Here is a 15,464-nt window from a genome sequence, read left to right as displayed (position 1 = left end):
ATCTGTTTCCTTTCATAAAAATACACCTGACAAAGTACAAACCGTTTTATCTTTTTTAAAAATAATCATTCCATAGAGGTACATTTCAATTAAGTCAGTCTACTTAACTGATGCTTTCAAAGACTTGAAAGTTCATTTAGATTAGTAATATTGTATTTATATACAGAGTGAAGATCAGTAAAAACAAACAAAAAACGCAGAGTAACCTTCTGAAATTAACTAGATCCATTCCTTACTTGTTAATACAAAGATTTGCTTTGAAAAAGCAAATAATATATATGCTGTGAGAAAAGCAGAAGCATATCTGCAGATCTTATATTACCTAGACTCTACAGGAGCAAAAATTTCTCACTAAGACCACTAGAATCGTAGAACTTTACAGAAAGAAGGCATTTTGTCCCAAGTCTTTTATAACTCCATTGAAATTACAGGCTCCTGAAAGCCACCCACAAGAAACCCAGACATTGAAAGTAGAAAAACGGTTAGTCATCTTTTATGTTAATGTAAAAAGAACATTTGGGGTTAATTTAACCATATGGATTTAAATTGGAAAGTGTTAAAAATCTGTTTCTGAGGTGTAATTCTGGCATTGCCACATAAAATACATCTTGGGAGGGTTTGCAAATAAATATCCTTAGACATTTATGACAGGATCCTCCTTAAACTTTTTGGACCAGGGTAGTATTTTTATTCCAGTGGAATTTGTCTACAGAGACCAAATCTTATAATGAAATCCCTGTCCTATTACCTTTGTTAGTGGTGTATTTTCAATGAAGCATAAACCTCAAGGTAAAAGTCTGTTTTATTTGTGTGAGTTTTGAAGGAAAGCGGTTAGAAAGGAATACTAGGCATTCCGGGCTTTTTAAATGGCAAATAATTTTCCTTCACATAAATACGGAGCCATTTTAGAAACTGCAGAACTCTATGAAAAGCTCAGCGCCAATACAACCAAGAGTCCTTGAAGAGGAGCCAGAAGTAATCTCTCTCCCACTTAATTTTATCTAGAACCTTGCTGTTCAAACCACGGTTCATGGGCCAGCAGCATCAATGTCACCTGGGGGCTTGTTAGAAATGCAGACTGTCAGGGGCCTATGTAGTCCAGACCCACTAAATTAAAATCTGCATTTCAACGAAATCTCCAGGTCTGTGTTCACCTTACAGTGTGAGAAACAGTGACCTAGAAATTACTAACCGAATGCTTCATGATGACAGGGATGCTGTATATATGCTGTTTACTGCAGTATCTCCAGTACTGAGAACAGTACCTGGCCCACAGTGGACACTTGACATAAATATCTGTCAAATAAATCTACATGTGCACATTTATGGTACTATTTTATACTCTGTAATATCATTATATGTATAAAATTATTATATCTGCACAATGGTCTTAAGTTCCTTACAGGTGCAAATGTTATCTTATCCCTGAATCCTCTGTATGTCTCCCAGTGTTCTGCAAATATCATTCAATAGTTTATCAATGATAACTTTTAGATATTCAATATAGGAATATAGAATTTCTTCAGTGTGAAAACTTTGGAAAAATAAGTTCAAGTCAACATGTAATTGCTGAATTCATCTATTTGGCTTTGGTTTTAGATACAGCTAAGAGTGCTCACCCTAGGAATGAAAATAGTAATGGAAAACATTATATAGGGCCAAGTTCTGATTCTATGTGGTACCAGAGAACAGGGATGGCGTGGATGACTGAAATCCAAAATTGATTCCAAAACCTCATGTTATTCAATAGCTTTAAGGTCTTTCCTTACCAAATCTTCTATCCAAGCTGCTAAAAGTTTGAGTTTTTTGGGTTTTCTTTTTTTTAGTTTCCTTTTCTTTCTCAAACCTATCCATAAGTCTACAGGCCCAGAGACAATAAAATGGCCAAAAGCCATCAAAAGAGAAAAATAGCAATAGAGAGATTTACATAATAAATGAAGTAAGTGATTAGCTCTCACATAACCAGATGTCAATGAAAAATCTAGAGCTAAGTAAAAAAATAATAATTTGCAAAAGACGTAATGATAATAGTCAGATATGTTAATATATGTATTGATAACAAAATATTATTCAAAATAATGAGATATTCAGATTCATAGATATTGCTGGTTCTCTCAGTTCATATTACAAAGGAAGAATGCTAAAATAGGGAGCCCCTTCCTAACAAAGAACTGCATTTTTTCATTTTAATTAACTAAATTAGTAGTCCTTTCTATATTTTTTTTCCTTCGGAGAACAGAGAATAAAGGTAAACCAATAGGTATGTCTGACCTTAGGTGTACATATTCTTATGCAATATCGTGTATACATATACCCACCCCCTCCACACACACTACCTCTGTCATGTTGTCTTCCCAAGAGTATAGTTGACTACAGCGATAGCAGAGTGTGTAATTAGTTTTCATTGTTCCCTTGACAGCTATAGCTCCATACAAGACCCTTTGCTTTTGATGCTGTAAATGCTATGGAAAAAATACACTAATAACAGGCATTTAATTATGGTTCTAGCAACCATAGTGGGAACACTGCCAGAAAAAGACTGGAACCTCTGGGATGGCAAAAACATATATATATATATATATATATTTGGCAAGTGGGGGAGGTTCTGTTCTTCAATTACAGTAATTTTCAAAATATTAATGACAAGTATATGCTGGGAAAACTTTAAAATGTTTCCTTGAATCTTTGTTGACAATAAAGTATGTATACAACGCTACACCCATACTAAAACCAAGAAGAACACTATCATGTCTGTAACTAAAATATTAATCAGAATAAAGGCATTGCTTATTAATCAGGGAAATACTCTTTAGAATAGCTTTATATTTTGATACTATTGGTAAAGCGTACAAAGATTTCATTTGTCTTTTGCCTGGCTTTTCACAGACTTTAAAAAAATTATCACTTGTGATACAAAATATCTGGGTGCTACATTCTCTGAGGTTTAATTTGTTTTATACAGTATTTAAAATAAAGCATCCCAAGTTGCTGGCATGGCAGACAACAGATCTATCACTGAGTTCCCTACTCTCCTTATTAATTAGTAATTGGGAGACACATTTTGGCAGCTTTCGTTTCCCCATTATTTTCTCTAGTTTGACACAAAACCCTGTCAGAAGCAGCACTATTTGAACTGTACCCCTCTTAGTGCTGGGTCACTAAATTTTAATAAACAGAGCTCCCGCCAGAAAACTACTGAAATAGGCGTAAAAGTTTATTGAAGCAGTAACAGTAAACAAATATATGAAGAAAGCACTGAATGCCACAGTATCTAAAACATTAATGGTCTGTCTGAACCCAGGGGTTATTGGCGAGATTGCAGAGCAGAGACTAAAAGAAAAGGCCTTTAACAAAACCACTGCTTTCATCTGTCTGTTAAAAAAAAAAAGAAGAAGAAGAAGAAAAGAAGTATTAGCTAAATAAAGCAGGCAAACACTTTGCTGCAGCAGAACCGTACATCTGAGCTTCCCTTAGCCTCCATTATCCCAACATGTTGAATAAAATTATTGGGAGACAAAGATTTATAGCGACTATATGGACACAGAAGCCATCCAGAAGCCACAAAAGCTCTGTCTGAGCCAAAGAAACATTTTCATAAATGGTAAGGTGAGAAACTTGAAAACTAAAAAGACTGATACTTTGGAGGTCTGCAAATAGCTACAGAATCAGTTTCAAGATCTCCATCTCAAAGTGTCAGTCACTTCAAAAACGCATCCTGCCACGATGGTGGCTCAGGACACTTGTGTGCCAGGGCAGTGGCCATGCTGTGCGAGTCAGAGGTCAACGCTTCCACATTCCGACATCTGTCTGTATTTTCTTGCCCTCAAACAATAGAAGGGGAACTAGGCTCATTTGCTCCCACTTTGTTTAACCTAATTGTTAGACACAAAAGATAATTTGCCATACTTAGAGTTATTTTTTTCCTTTTCCCCCATTCTCATGTGTCTCCATAAAATTAAAAACTATTAAAAATGTAAGCAGGTGAAGTTGTCTATACATTATCGAGTTCAGCAAATGTAACAAAGTTGTATATCCCACTGACATCTACAAAATACAAAACATCAAGTATCATGTCTGTCATCATCACAACCTATATAACAATTTGCACTATAATTATCCAACCTAACTATGCCATAACTTCATTTAATTCAAACCACAACACTGCATGTTTCATATAAAAATACTTTCATTTACTTTTATAATTTTCAGGGAAAGAGGCAAGAGTTAATTCTTAATTACAGTTTTTACATATATAAATAATTAATAAATTTTAAAATGGAAACTCTGACAGCTTGGAAACAGCAAGAAAAAAAACAAAAGGTATTTGTTAGTTCATTTAAAAACAAAAGGTCACTTTGAACACTCAGTTATTTTAGTCTTCTCACTAGCCAAAGAAAAACAGATGCTAGATATCAAAGTTTTCTGCGCAAAAATGGTCAACTCATACCTGAACTTTAACCGTGATACATGTATCTGTTATTAAAACATGCATTTATTGCCTTTACACCACATCTACAACCACCCAAAATCCTGTCTCTAATGAACTGAAGCAGTTTTTCATAAGTGACATAAGTAATATTTATCTGTGCCCAGCTTAATCAGGCTAAGTCAGGTTACTTTTGAAATTAATCTTATGGAAGCTCTGCTTTTACTGCAGTACATAAGAATAATGTTCCCAGCCATCATCAAACACATGCAGTAGTAAGGAGCACAGTATAAACTTTTAGTAAAGTTTATTAGGTCACTTGGTTTTCCAAATGTATCTAGAAATACAAAACATGACAGAAAATATAGCAGAGACAGTTGATATACTCTCATAATTGTTAGTAACAATTATACATTTACTTGTGAAATAATCTATGAGAACTCACAAGAAAGATTTGGTCTAATGTGATAGGAAGAACCTATATTTCAGAGACAAAAAGGCTCTGACTTAATATAATGCATCTTAAATAACCCCAACTGCTTCATTTTTAGAGGTACCTATACTCTTATCAGTCCCTTTTGTGGGAGAAAGATTCCTGGTAGACTTGAGTAATTTAAAAAAAAAAAAAAAAGACAACAACAAATAAAAAGAACTACTTAGCATAGTCAGAAAAATGAAATCAGGATTTTGCGGTGGAGGTGACAATAGGGGCTATTAATATATTACTTTGAAATTAGCCATAAAGTATAAGCTTCGAGAAAAATGTATGTATGGAAACATGGTACAGCCCAACATTTAACATTAATATATAATATGCCTGGGTTTAAGCATATTATTACTAAGTTAAAACACCCTTTCTGTCAACTAAATATAAGAAGATAGCATTTTAGTGAGTTCGCAAATAAGACAGCGCTTTAAATGTAGAGAGCCCTGCCAAAATGATCATAAAGTGGTTTAGCCCTTTTCTATCGTCCATATTCATTTCCGGACCAATTTCACGAAAGAAACAAAATCGGTCTTAAAACAAGATGGCTGCTTCTAGGGGTGAAAAAAACCACGCTGACTTAACTGAAAGCAAAAAACTAGCTTTTCTATATCAGGAAATAAGCACTTAGTCATATTTTTTCTAATCTCTAAGTAGGTATTCATGTGTTTCCAACATGGTAATCCATATATCATACTGTGCAGTTATTTTAAATCATTAATAACAAAGCGATTTTTAAAACAGGTCTAATCGATGTGTACTAATAACATGATTGTCCAAGGCATACACATATTTGCTAATATATATGACTGTCCAGAGCATATGCCCAAACTCCCACTTTTAGTTCATACCAGAATCGTGATCATCAGTTATGAAAATCAGGTCACTTGATAAGCAATAATAGAAAGAATATTTATATCTTATATCTCCTAAGAATCCAATCATAAAACATGCAGTAATATCCTATTACAATCAAATCAACGGTACTTGACTTTTTAAAAGTAAAAATCATAGGAACTTTACTGTTAGATGAGCTCTCCTTGAGCTACACTTTGCTGACCCTCCCTAAAGTGACTGGAAGATCAAATTCTGATATGCATATAAAAATTAAGAGCATTTTATCCATCTTGAAATAATTTTAAAATAGATTTTTAAAAATCATTCAAACCTATTTTTATTCCTCACTTGAGTGGAAAATAAGACCTGACAGTAACATTTTCTTCAACCTGTCAACTGTCAGTTGTATGAAGGATGTTTCTAAAGATGACAAAGGTTTATTTTTCCTTATTGAAAATGATAGAATTCTACCTGAATGAAAGCTGAGCTAACCATCACTGTGGTACACTACTGTCTCTCAGCAACTAGCTAGCCTAAATAAGAGTTTTCAATATTTTAAAATAATGTTTTCATTGAACTACATGGTTTACTGTTCGAGAATTATATTCAGAAGCCTCAAAAACAAGAATTTGCATCCACTCAAATTTTTCAATTAGAAAATAGCACATAGATTTCAGTTTACAATAAATCCTTTAGAGAGTACAATAAGAAGTACTATCGAGAATATGAAGATATTAGGAATGATTTTACTCAAGATCATGCAAAATAGTTGTAGTCAGAAAAACTTGATTAATTTTTAATTTTAAGCTAGATGGTCCTGTGTCATTGTGCTCCTTTATGACTGACTAAATTTTGAAAACATAAATGCAGACAAATTTAAGAGGAAATAGATCTCCTAGTAGTGAGTAATATCCTATTCAGAAGCACTGGAAGTTCACATTAATCACAAGAAACTTTTCTACAAAACAGCTCAGGACATAGGTTGAAAAGCAGACTAAAATATAAATTTGATAATATAAATCAGGCCCTTAAAAGAGACAGTAATTTATTGATGTTTGGCTGTCTAAGATCACCATCGTAAGACAAATTATTAAAAGTGACTATTAATACCTCATTTCTTATACTCCTCTTTGAGGTTTTTATACCTGAAAATGAAGGTGTTATCCGTCACAAATGATCAAAGGGCAATTTTTTTCCTCAGTTCAGAAGGCTGATCTGACTGAGTTGTCCTGGGTAAGAGGCAAGGACCTTCCTCACTGTGCTTAGGGAAATTGAGGCTTCCTTTGCAACATAGATATTCTAATCAGGAATGCTATTTTAACAGTTTGTATACTGCTTCTGAAAAGAAAATTGATAATATAGAGTCGTCAACATAGAGTCGTTCATTATTTCAAACAAAATATCACAGCTTTTTAAGTCTTTACTGCTACAGAAGTTATTCAACACATACACAAAAATGAGGAGGGTTGAGTGGTATCTTATAAAAAATTTTTAAATTTATATTGAAAAAACAAACCAATAAGCACTAGATCAAATGCTACCCAACATGTAAAATTCTATTCTTAACATATTCTATTTTGTTCATTTTTATGTTAATGCTTTCTCTCTCTCAAAGGTAAATTTTCTGGCATATACTTATCCCAAGCTAGCAAAGGCCAGAACTCCTGAAGGACTAATTGTATTCATTCATTTTCTTGGCCCAGCATGAAGCTGGTAGCTTGCTTGGTTCATAGCAACAGGGGAGAAAAGGAAGTGCTCATCTTTATCTGTCCTTATCCAACAGGAAACCAGGCCAGTGGACACAATGCAGTGAAATGCCTATTCAGAAGGCATTCTGCAAGATTAAATGGCAAGAAATTCACAAGGTTAATTTGCACCCAAGTAACTAAGTGTTCCCTCCAAACCTGATCCTCAGCCTTCAAAGGTGGAAGATTCTGAAGCTATTGTCAGCCACACCACAACACACATGACAAGATACTAGTTCAGTGAGCTGATGGTTTAGTTACTGCCACTAAAATCACCTAACAGAGAGTAATAAACTACTGAAGACTCTGATACTTTTAATCACAAGTAGTTTACTGACCTTGGTCTTACCCTGAAAATGCCAAATTAGACTATATAGCCAAATCTGCCTCAAATAGCTCTAATGTTCCTGTCATTTAAAAATCAGACAGTTGAGCATTTCTGATAGTTTATTGTGAATATATAAATGAATCAAATAGAACATATCTTAGTAGCTAACTCTGCTTTTCAAAATTCTATGGAAAACTCCCCAAAAGACAGGAAGCATACGTCCCTTTTACAAATTTCTAGATTAAAAAACGGGGGTTCAATTCATGTCTCTTATAACCATATAAGCATAAAAACATGGGTTATAAACCTCAATCATACTGCCTTATTTTTATCCTGGTACTTGCATAAATTCTGATATAAATTTCAGAATAACAAAATTACCATCAATACATCTAATACTGTGATAAGTTACACTGAGGCTTAAAGTTAATGCCCTTTACTTGAAGAACATTTACATTTCTACCATATAAAATATTACTTAAAATATTTAAAATTTCAAAAGTAAGGACAATCCTTTCCAAGTTTCGTGACGAAACCCAGTCAAGACCAAGATAAACTTTCAATCTTTATTCACAACAAATTCTTAGATTTAAACCATGCTGGCTTCATTTATTTGTCAGTGAAAAGGTCACAGGGCTGGTATACTGGTATACATATATCAAAATGATGATGGCTCAGATTTTTTTTAAATGGAGCAAATAAATTTTGAAAGAAGAAAAATACTCAAGGGAATATGATTAGGAAAAAAAAAAAAATGTTACTACTTCTCTCTTCTTAGCCACATACATTTGACCTGTACTGCCAGAGGATTTGGGAGTGTTGACCTAGAATTCACATTACTTTCACAACTCCAAGATTACATGTTAATAAAACTAAAAGGTGTCAATTACCTGCTACTCTAATATGAAATGTTTAATTTACAAGTCCCTACAAGAATTGAAAAAATCCAAAGAAAACATGATTAGGTTAAAGTTTAGTAAATCCTTGATGACTTACAGAGATATTTTCCTCTCAAGAGTATAACCTTTTAAATTGGTGATACTCAAATCTTAACAGAAGGAAAGTACCAGGTTGAGGAGGATTGGTATTCTTAAAAGTGTGTTGGTCATATTTGCTGCTGTATTATTTGATATTGCATCAATAATGCCAATCAGTAGGAGATATATTTAATTACCCTAATATCATTTCGGCAAATAGTCAAAATAATCCAAGAAGAACTTTGAATATGCACACGATGTTTAAAAGTATATTCTTATTAGAAGCACCAAACTGCTTATGGCTTACTTCAGATGAAGAGGCATGTTCTTAGTATTATGACTCTCTTTATAAGCATAGCTACTAAAGGAGAATGTAAATAAACTTTTATTACTGGAAGTCTTTTTAACATTATTTAAAAGCTTTTTACATTCTTAAAGAAATTAAGGACAAATAGTTATATTCTTCTTGATGTGGATTTTCATTACTCAAAGTTACTTAGTGACATTCCAGTTTAGAATTCAGCATAATATTAAAAGGATCATTTGATTATTTACACTTTTAGGTAAAACTTATACAAGTTTTCAAATTTTGGAAATATAGAAGATGCATTTAGGCAAATGTTATCATATATTTCTATTCAAACTGATAGTTCTCAGTTGCTATTTCACAAATTTGTGCCAATTCAACACATAAAATCAGTTTGGTCCCCTATCCAATAAATACTACCAACTAGAAAGTTATCAGCATTTGAAAACTCAATATCCACTTCTCAGAAGTGAATACTTGGGTACATAGATTGTAACAGTAAAACTATTCTGACAGCAAATAAATTTAATATTTTTTCCCATGAAACTACATCTATAGATGCTCATTTATCAATGGGGAGGCAATAATGACACTCCATGTAGAAGATAAACTCCTATCAGATACACAAGTTATACATAACTCAAGTTACACAGTAAGATACCGTACTCAATCCCTGTGATCAAGATACATTTAATTCTGATTTTACCTAAACATAATTTCAAATTGAAACTGTTAGTATAAGCTAAAGTAGCTTTACTTCGTTTAGACACAGTGTACATTATCATCAGTTTAATGTGCCCACTGAACTTATTATATTCTGAGGGAAAAATAAAAAAAAATTATTTACGTTGCGATTAAAGTCCTCTATTCTTTTTTCAAAAGATTGAAGTCTTACTAGTTTAGCAAAATCTTAACAGATAGGTTCTATATAAAGACACAAGGCACGGCTAGCTTACTTTATGAAATAACATACATGAAAAGGAATTGCACAACACTGAATTTATAAAGTTTACTAATCCCGTGGAAATTTTCTCAAATATTTTCTTACTATTGTTTGTGGAAAACTGTTAGTTTTTATCTTTAAAATACTTATTCGGCATGTGGCCTCTTTAAAATTATATCCAAGTTGACTTTTCTTAATGCATCGAAAAAGCAACATCTTATTCAACACTTCAGAGATAAAACTGCCTACTTTTAAAATATTATTTTTAAAGTAAGTTTTTAACTGTGATAACATACCAAGATAAACGTGTCCATAAATTCCTAAAAATAATAAGTGTTAGGGCTGTATCTCTTGGGGTTAAGAGGGGTACATCATTCTTTCTTTTGGCCATTATCAAACTGATAATGATCAAATAGAAAGGTATTTCCACAAACCTGAAATCAGAATACCGATTTGGAAATACTCTTGGTATTTTAAAATTCTGCAGATTAACTTTGTCTGGGCAGGTTCAAAGCCTCCATGGCATCCTGAGCAGAAGAGTTTTCTGCAGGCAGGGCAGATCTATTAAAAAACATGACCTGTGACAAAAATCAATGTGCTAATCTCAAACCAAACAACAGTATCAAAAGCATAAAACAGAGATAACCTAAGATAAAATGTCCTCAAACTAACTCAGACTAGCTTGACAGGTTAAGAAGGGGGGTTAGAGTAGGGGTGTTGCTGGTTCTTCCCGTTTTAACCCAGGAAGACTGGAACACCCAAGTATCCAAATAAATGAATGCCATGAGAAAAAGATCACACTGTGGAGTTTGGTGTGGGAAAGAAAAGACAACCGAGAGCAAGATATCCCAAATTTAACGAAACTATTTCAGTGTTGCTTTATTTAATAAGGTGGTAAAGTTCAGAGATACAAATTTCTGCTTCGTATATGCTGCCTAATAAAGCACAAACGGGGAAAAAAAACTAACCAACATAATGAGGCTTGCTTTTAACACCATCACAACTGGAAAGCTTGCTCTATTTGTCTTGTCAGCTTTAATAAAAGGCATCTCTCCTCTGGCAGGATGGCTTCTTTTTCTCTTTTTCTAATAGTGGTAAGTGGCATGTCAAAGAAGAAATCGCTTCCCATTCCACCACCCACTTCCAGGAGACTCTTGTTTTTTGAATTGAACTTTCAGGAATATCTCCACTCCGGTTCAGCGGTTCATTTAGGACTTGGGCGGCTACCTGAGTAAGACTATCCCGGATTAGCGGGATAGGGGGAACTCTCTCCCGGTTCTGTAACCGGCGGACTGCTTGTGGGGAAATCTTCCCATCTTCATCTGCGCTGACATTACTCAAGCGGGGAATCCCTCTCTTGCCTGCATGCTGAGGGGAGCCTGGAGGCAGGCGGAGAGGGCCCGCCGGAGATAGAAAAAATTGGAGGCCCCCACCGATACCCTCTCTCCTGGAGCCCGGGGCGCGCACCAACTCTAGGCTAACCCCTCGGCCTCCCGCCTCTCTCTTCCCAACTTCCACTCCAGCCCAGTGAAAAACCTGTGATTTTAGATGCAATCGGTACTATTAATAAATAGCACCTAGGAGGGCACTGGGACCGGGACACAGCTGGAAGCTTGCCTCTGTCCCAGAGAAAGCAGTGCGGTATGGGCCCAGCGGGGCCGACTTCTGTGCACAGGCCGGGAAGCAATAAAGGTTCGGAACTGCTCCAGACCCGGAGGACCCCGCCGGCCACTCTGGATAACCTCCCCACTCCACTTCCAGGGTCCGAAAACACGGGACGTCTGCGACTGGCCGGTGTCCAGCACGCGCGCTAGGACGGCCCCAGGCGCCCACCTCTAGTCTCCCGCGTACCCGGCGGGCTTCGAGGACGCCTACAAATCAGTTCCCAGGTAATCGCGCGCGTTCCTCCGGCAGCACATCGCCAGGCCGCGAGCGAAGGGCTCCCACCTCCTGGCTCGGCCAACTCTGGCAGCTTGTTCCGCACACATGACGTAACCCGGCATTAGATCAAACTTTCCGGCACCTTGAACCCACTGGGGTGGGTGGAGGGATGCAGAAGATGGGAGAATCCTCTCCACTGCCAGGCGCGCCGGGCCCAGACTGACTCAGGGGCCGAATGATTTCCTCGCAGTTAAAGAGGAAAATAAAAACCTAAAGCTTCCGGCTTCCCAGCCCCCCTCACTTCCCCCAGCCCGTGCGCTCTCTCTGCGCGCACTGGGAAAAGAGAAGGGAAAATTAAAATTAAAAAAAAAAAAAAAAACTTTGGGGGATGTTTGGCGGGTTCTCTCCGCAGTCCCTGCGGACCCACGCTCCAGGCAGGAGCTCCCGGCGGCGCACACTGGGGTCTCCCCGCGCCGGGAACCGGATGCCAGCCAGATGCCGGGGCTGGGAAGCGGAGAAGTCCCTACTCCCCGGCTCCCGCCCTTTTCCGAGTCTCTCGGCGCCCCGCAGAAGCACTTGGTCTAGGCAGCCCCGGGGACTCCCAGGGGCACCTGGCCTTTCCGCAGCGGCTTAACAAAGAGGGGCGCGACGCGAGCGCTTCCCGCCGACGCCTCAAGCCATCAGCGCCCGGGCGACGCAGGCTCGGAGGGTGCGCGCCGCCAGCGGCTGATGCGCGCCGATCCCCGCCGCCGCTCCTTCCGCAGGGCCCCGAGGCCCGGGTAGCCCCGGCTCTCCGACTCTTACCGGCTTACCTGGGGTTGCTGCTGTTCCAGTAGACAGCGTAGCGGTCGGCGACGGCCTTGGAGCCCGGATCCTGGCTGAACACACACATCCAGAGCACCAGAAACACCAGCGTCAACATCTCCACGTGCAACATCACGCCTGGCCAGCGGCGGAGCCCCCGACGCGCCACTCCGGGGAGAGAGCGGGGATCCGGAGGGAGGGAGGCAAAGGGACAGAGAGAGAACGGGCGCCAAATAAATATGAATAAATAAAAATGAAAGGGGGAGAGAAAGGAAAGAGGCGCCCACCAAGCTGGGGAGGGGTAGGAGAGCGAGAAGAAAAGAAGGCGGTGGGGTGGGGGTGATAAAGACAAACTCGCACCCCCACTGGAGGGTTCAGGAGGAAAAAGGAATCACAAGATGGAGAGAAGCGTGCGTGTGTGTGGTGGCGGCGGCGAGGGCGGGGGAAGAGGTGCCAAGCTGTGTCTCGGGCGGCGGCGGCAGGCCGGTCACCCCGGGAGAGGAAGGTGCGCGCCGGGCCGGTCGGCTGCAGCGCTGGTCGGGGCAGGCGGCGGCGCGCGCTGCACAGTCACCGGGAGTTGCGCGCCGCAGCCGCGGGGAGACATACACCGGCCCGCCGGGCCCGGCTCAGCGTCGGCGCAGCAGGCTACGCACGGCTCCGCCACCGCCCGGGGCCCGAGCACTGCGCCCCGCTTCGCTCCAAGTTACTTTGGCGGCCGGTAGGAAACTGCAGGAGGAGGGCGACGTGCAGATAGGGGGCTTCGCGCTTGTGGTCCCGGGAGTCTGAGAACCCCTTTCCTCAGCCTCCTCTGTGCCTTAGCCGGGCGACCCCCAGAAATCCCAGAGGAGTCGTAGGTGCTGCGGTACCAGGCGGTGCGCCGAGAAGGGTGGGGATCCGAAGCCGCAACCCAGCCTTGTCGGTGTCCAGGAACTGGTTAAGCGGCAGCTGCGCCGGCGAGAAGCGGTCTTGCCTCGAAAACCTCAAAGAAAAGTTTGGCTCTTCGCGTCTTCCGGCAGGTCCCCCAGCAGAGTCAGACCGCGGCGGTAGCGGAAGAGGGCACCCCGGGTGCTGGCCGAGCCTCGGGGATTTCTCGCGCGTGCTTTCCTTGGCTGGGTGTGGGTGCACCACAGTGAATGAAGAGCAGAGGTTAAGACCAGCCGGCCTGGCGGAGCTGGGATGCCTAAACCTGCAAGACGACGCCAACCCAACTGTTCGGCTGGAGAGCGGGAGGGGAAACAATCACTTTCAAATGGATCCCTCCAACTCCTGGATGGGCCGATGTCAGTCTCCGATCGCCTTCCGAGAGGGAGACTGAGCCCCCACAGGCGGTGCCAAGAGCCCGGGGTGAGCTCTCAGAAGTGTCCTTGCGACTCCAGCGGGTCCAAGCCTAGCAACTTCTAGAGATGCATCAGTCAGTTTGAAATAGGAAAAGAGGGAAAAAAAAAAAAAAAAGCGCACGAGCGAGTGGCACCTCCCCGATGACTACATCAGAAAACCTTCCCGATCCTCCCGCAGCTGCTCCTCTTTCCCTCCTTATGCACAGCAGCAACAGAGGTGAAAACCACAAACCGAATCCTAAAACCCCTACCCAGGCGGGAAAATAAATAAACTTGAGTGCAGCAGCAGCAGCACGAGCAGCCCAGGAGGAATTGAAACGACTGGCAAGAAGTGGAAGGGGTTTTGTAAAAGTCAGTTTTGCAAAAGAGGGGGAAAAAAAGAGAGAGAGAAAAAATGCTTTATGGGAAAAAAATCTCCTCGGGCACGCCCCCTCGTTAATGACTTGCGTGGAAAGCCGACAGCGGCGGCGACCCAGCGGCAGCAGCCTCAGCAGAGCGCGAGGCCGCGCGCGTGAACGTGGACGCGGGCGGGGGATGGGGCTCCGCCCAAGCGTGTTGTGCGGGGCGCGGGGCGCGGGGCTGGCGGGCGGGCGGCGCGAGCGCGGGTGTGAGCTCCGGACAGAGCAGGGGGAGGTGCGGCCAGCCCGCGCCCAGCCAGCGCTGCTGCCGCTGCGGCCCGGGTCATGTGGACTGCCTTTTTTTTTTTTTTTTTTTTTTTTTTTTTTCCCCTTCCATGCAGTTTACTTGGGAAGGGTGGGAGCGCGGTGGGGGGGATAGCTGGAGCAGCCAGTCAGGGAACGGCCTGCTGTTTGCTTACAGATTGGGGGTTTTTCCTCTCTCTCTACTCCAACCGGATTGGTTTGCTCCACGAGAAAGAGGCGTTTTCCTAATCTCCTCCCTTCCCCACGCCTCCTACCCCCTCTCCCCGCCCCACCTTCCAGAAACCTGACTAATTGAATTACTGGGAGTGCCGAGGCGCCCTCTCCTGCGCCCGAGCCCGGCAGCCACGTGTAACCCTTTCGGTGCTGAATTCCGTCTGGGCTAAGGAATGATTTGACTTCTTTTTACCTGGGAGTAGGGTCTTTCGATTTTAAAGGAACCTGTGCCCACCCTTTGGCTGGAGAGCCGGCATCTGTCTCTGGTGCCCCGCAGGTGACGGATGGGCTGGAACGGAGCCTCAGGGAGTGCGCGTTCCTGTCCATTCCACCCGCTCTCCACGCCGCACGCTGCCTGGCGCTGGGTTATCTGGAAATCTGAGCACCCCTCTTGTGCCTTTCAGCCCGCCTCTTCCCACTTGGGATTTAAAGATTCTTGGGCAGGAAGCAAGTTTTCTTTAAAGTGATGCTCTGAAAACACGTTTTTAAAAATCAGGCAAATCACAGTTTAAAGTGATTA

The 15,464-nt window shown here is 41.0% G+C and overlaps 1 protein-coding gene across 2 annotated transcripts in view; it reads right to left on the bottom strand.

The window, feature by feature from the left end:
- The window catches only part of EFNA5 (ephrin A5), a 294,865-nt gene extending 280,168 nt beyond the window's left edge, over window positions 1-14,697 (bottom strand). For both annotated transcript variants that reach the window (XM_032156701.2, XM_032156702.3), the window contains exon 1: window positions 12,741-14,697. In XM_032156701.2, coding sequence (XP_032012592.1) covers window positions 12,741-12,865 — 125 coding nt within the window. In that variant the 5' untranslated portion in view covers window positions 12,866-14,697. The remainder of the gene's footprint in view (window positions 1-12,740) is intronic.
- Window positions 14,698-15,464: the final 767 nt, after the last annotated feature.

Source organism: Hylobates moloch, unplaced genomic scaffold, assembly GCF_009828535.3.
Source record: "Hylobates moloch isolate HMO894 unplaced genomic scaffold, HMol_V3 SCAFFOLD_6, whole genome shotgun sequence".
Classification (NCBI taxonomy): Eukaryota; Metazoa; Chordata; class Mammalia; order Primates; family Hylobatidae; genus Hylobates; species Hylobates moloch.
This window is presented reverse-complemented; position numbering and strand designations above follow the sequence as displayed.